This window comes from Micromys minutus, assembly GCF_963924665.1.
Source record: "Micromys minutus genome assembly, chromosome: 12".
NCBI lineage: Eukaryota > Metazoa > Chordata > Mammalia > Rodentia > Muridae > Micromys > Micromys minutus.
In genome coordinates, this window is record NC_137981.1 from 17,267,946 (window position 1) to 17,270,424 (window position 2,479).

General features: G+C 33.2%; 1 protein-coding gene across 1 annotated transcript; it reads left to right on the forward strand.

Annotated features, from left to right (window-relative positions):
• Positions 1-1,000: 1,000 nt before the first annotated feature.
• Positions 1,001-1,936, forward strand: LOC308428224 (olfactory receptor 4K1; the record flags this gene model as incomplete). Its single annotated transcript, XM_080926634.1, has 1 exon — positions 1,001-1,936. The coding sequence occupies one exon, from the start codon at positions 1,001-1,003 to the stop codon at positions 1,934-1,936; it is 936 nt and encodes a 311-aa protein (XP_080782760.1).
• Between the last annotated feature and the right edge of the window lie 543 nt (positions 1,937-2,479).

Here is a 2,479-nt window from a genome sequence, read left to right on the forward strand (position 1 = left end):
TTGAAATATGAAGAGTTAAATCACTATTAATTTGTAGATATGAAGAAAAAATTAATTATAAATGACTCTACACTTTATACTTTGCAAAGTGTGTTTTTTATTAAATAGGATTACATTACTTTCCCCCTTTTTCCTTTCTTTGGTAACTTGCAGAGACTATTGCTAAACCCTCCATTGCCATGTTCCCAATCATTTCAGGTTGACAGTGTCTTTTTCTTTGATTATTGTCACAGGACACACACACACACACACACACACACACACACACATCTACACACAAATGCACATATGTGCGTCTTTTCACACAGAAATGTATATAGGGCAATATTTTGTGTTTATTTTTTGTTGTTGTTTTGTTTTATGTGTGTATATGGTTTCAAGTCTCACCACTTTGACCTAGTTGAATCTACCAAACAATGAAGCTAATTCTAACATGGAAGCGTTTCTTAGTGCTTTTTCCTGCTTCCTATTTCTGGCCAACCCCCATCATCTCACCTGTCACTCTTTGTCTTTCCTCACCACCCAATAAATGTCTTTATTTTACACACTGTGATGGGTTTTCAGTTAGTATTTTAAATTTTTGTGATGAAAAAAATGTTTCTTGATTTTAGAATAGGAGAAAAGTTAATAAACTGTTTTTTCTTGCTTTTAAATTATTGTGTTCTTTATCACATACTACAATAATTATTTTATTTTTAATTAATGTTAGAAAATTTTGTAAAGTCTTCTGAATGATTCATTCTACACTTATATATATATTAACCAAGATGCTAAAACCAAGATAAAACCTTAAGACAAAATTAATAATATTTTTCTAATTATATCATTTACCTTTCATCATACTTCTCATTTTAAATTCTACTTTCCATATATGTGTGTTTAAATTAAAGAGTTAGACTTGAAATCTCACCATCATTTTGTTTAAGAATGAGTTCTACTGCTAGGCAATATGAGGGTAATATTTTCTTAATTTTCATTTAGGTGACTTTACATTGGATACATGGCTCACAGTAATGAATCCACGGTGTCTGAGTTTGTGCTTCTGGGACTTTCTAAATCTTGGGGACTTCAGCTTGTCCTTTTTACCATCTTCTCTTTCATCTATGTGACATCAGTCTTAGGCAATGCCATGATCATTGTCATCATCTTATCTGACTCACACTTGAACTCTCCTATGTACTTTTTGCTCAGTAACCTTTCATTCATTGACATCTGCCAATCTAACTTTGCCACTCCTAAGATGCTTATGGACTTTTTTGTTGAACACAAAACTATTTCCTTTGAGGGTTGCATGGCCCAAATATTTCTTCTTCATAGTTTTGTTGGGAGTGAAATGATGTTGCTGGTAGCTATGGGATATGACAGGTTTGTAGCAATATGTAAACCACTTCACTACAATCTAATTATGAATCAGAAGGTATGTATAATTTTTGTGTCAATTTCTTGGGCAGTAGGTATTCTTCATTCTGTGAGCCATTTGGCCTTTACAGTGAATCTGCCATTCTGTGGTCCCAATGAGGTTGACAGCTTCTTTTGTGATCTTCCCTTGGTGATAAAGCTTGCTTGCATGGATACATACAGAATGGAAATTTTGACCTTGGCTAACAGTGGCCTGATATCACTGAGCTGTTTCTTGGCTTTAGTTATCTCTTATATTATAATTTTGGTCACTGTCCAACGCCAGTCCTCTAGTGGATCATCAAAAGCCCTTTCTACACTAACAGCCCATATCACTGTAGTGATTCTTTTCTTTGGGCCTTGTATTTATTTCTACATATGGCCTTTTAGCAGATTGTCCGTGGATAAGTACCTTTCTGTCTTCTATACAATTTGTACACCTTTACTGAATCCTATCATATATTCTCTGAGAAATGAAGATGTAAAATCAGCCTTCAGAAAATTGAGAAACAGTCATGTAAATCCCGGGAAAAACTAAGGATCTCTAAAAAAACCTTATAGTGAGCCAGAATGAAGACTCTTCAGGGGACTCTAGAATCATACAAATCACCATTATTTGTTATATAAATGTTCAAGTTATTGAGATGACCTTTTTCCTAAATGCAATATAACTATATAAAACATGTTTCTGAGTAAAATTAAGTGTGGTTTCGTAGAAAAGTCCTCATGGTTCATAATTTTAAAATGTTTTCTTAAACATTGTTAGGGACATTTAAATGTTATTTTATGTAATCCTTATTCTTGATTCTTTAGAGAGACAGGGCTGATAAAAATTACATACAGGGCTTATTAGAGTAGTTTACAGATTATGAAATTATTATTTCTCTCTTCCAAAGAAGAGTCTAGGAATCAAATTTATTTATTCAATGGGGCTGGATGTCTTAACTAACCTTGAATATATCACAATACTGAAGAAATTAGCTTTAATATCAGTGAAGGAAAGAACTTTTTAGTATGAGTGAGGGTAAGCACTGTATGCTTCCTTCTTCCCATGTTTTCTCTACAGGCTGTCACCAGAATA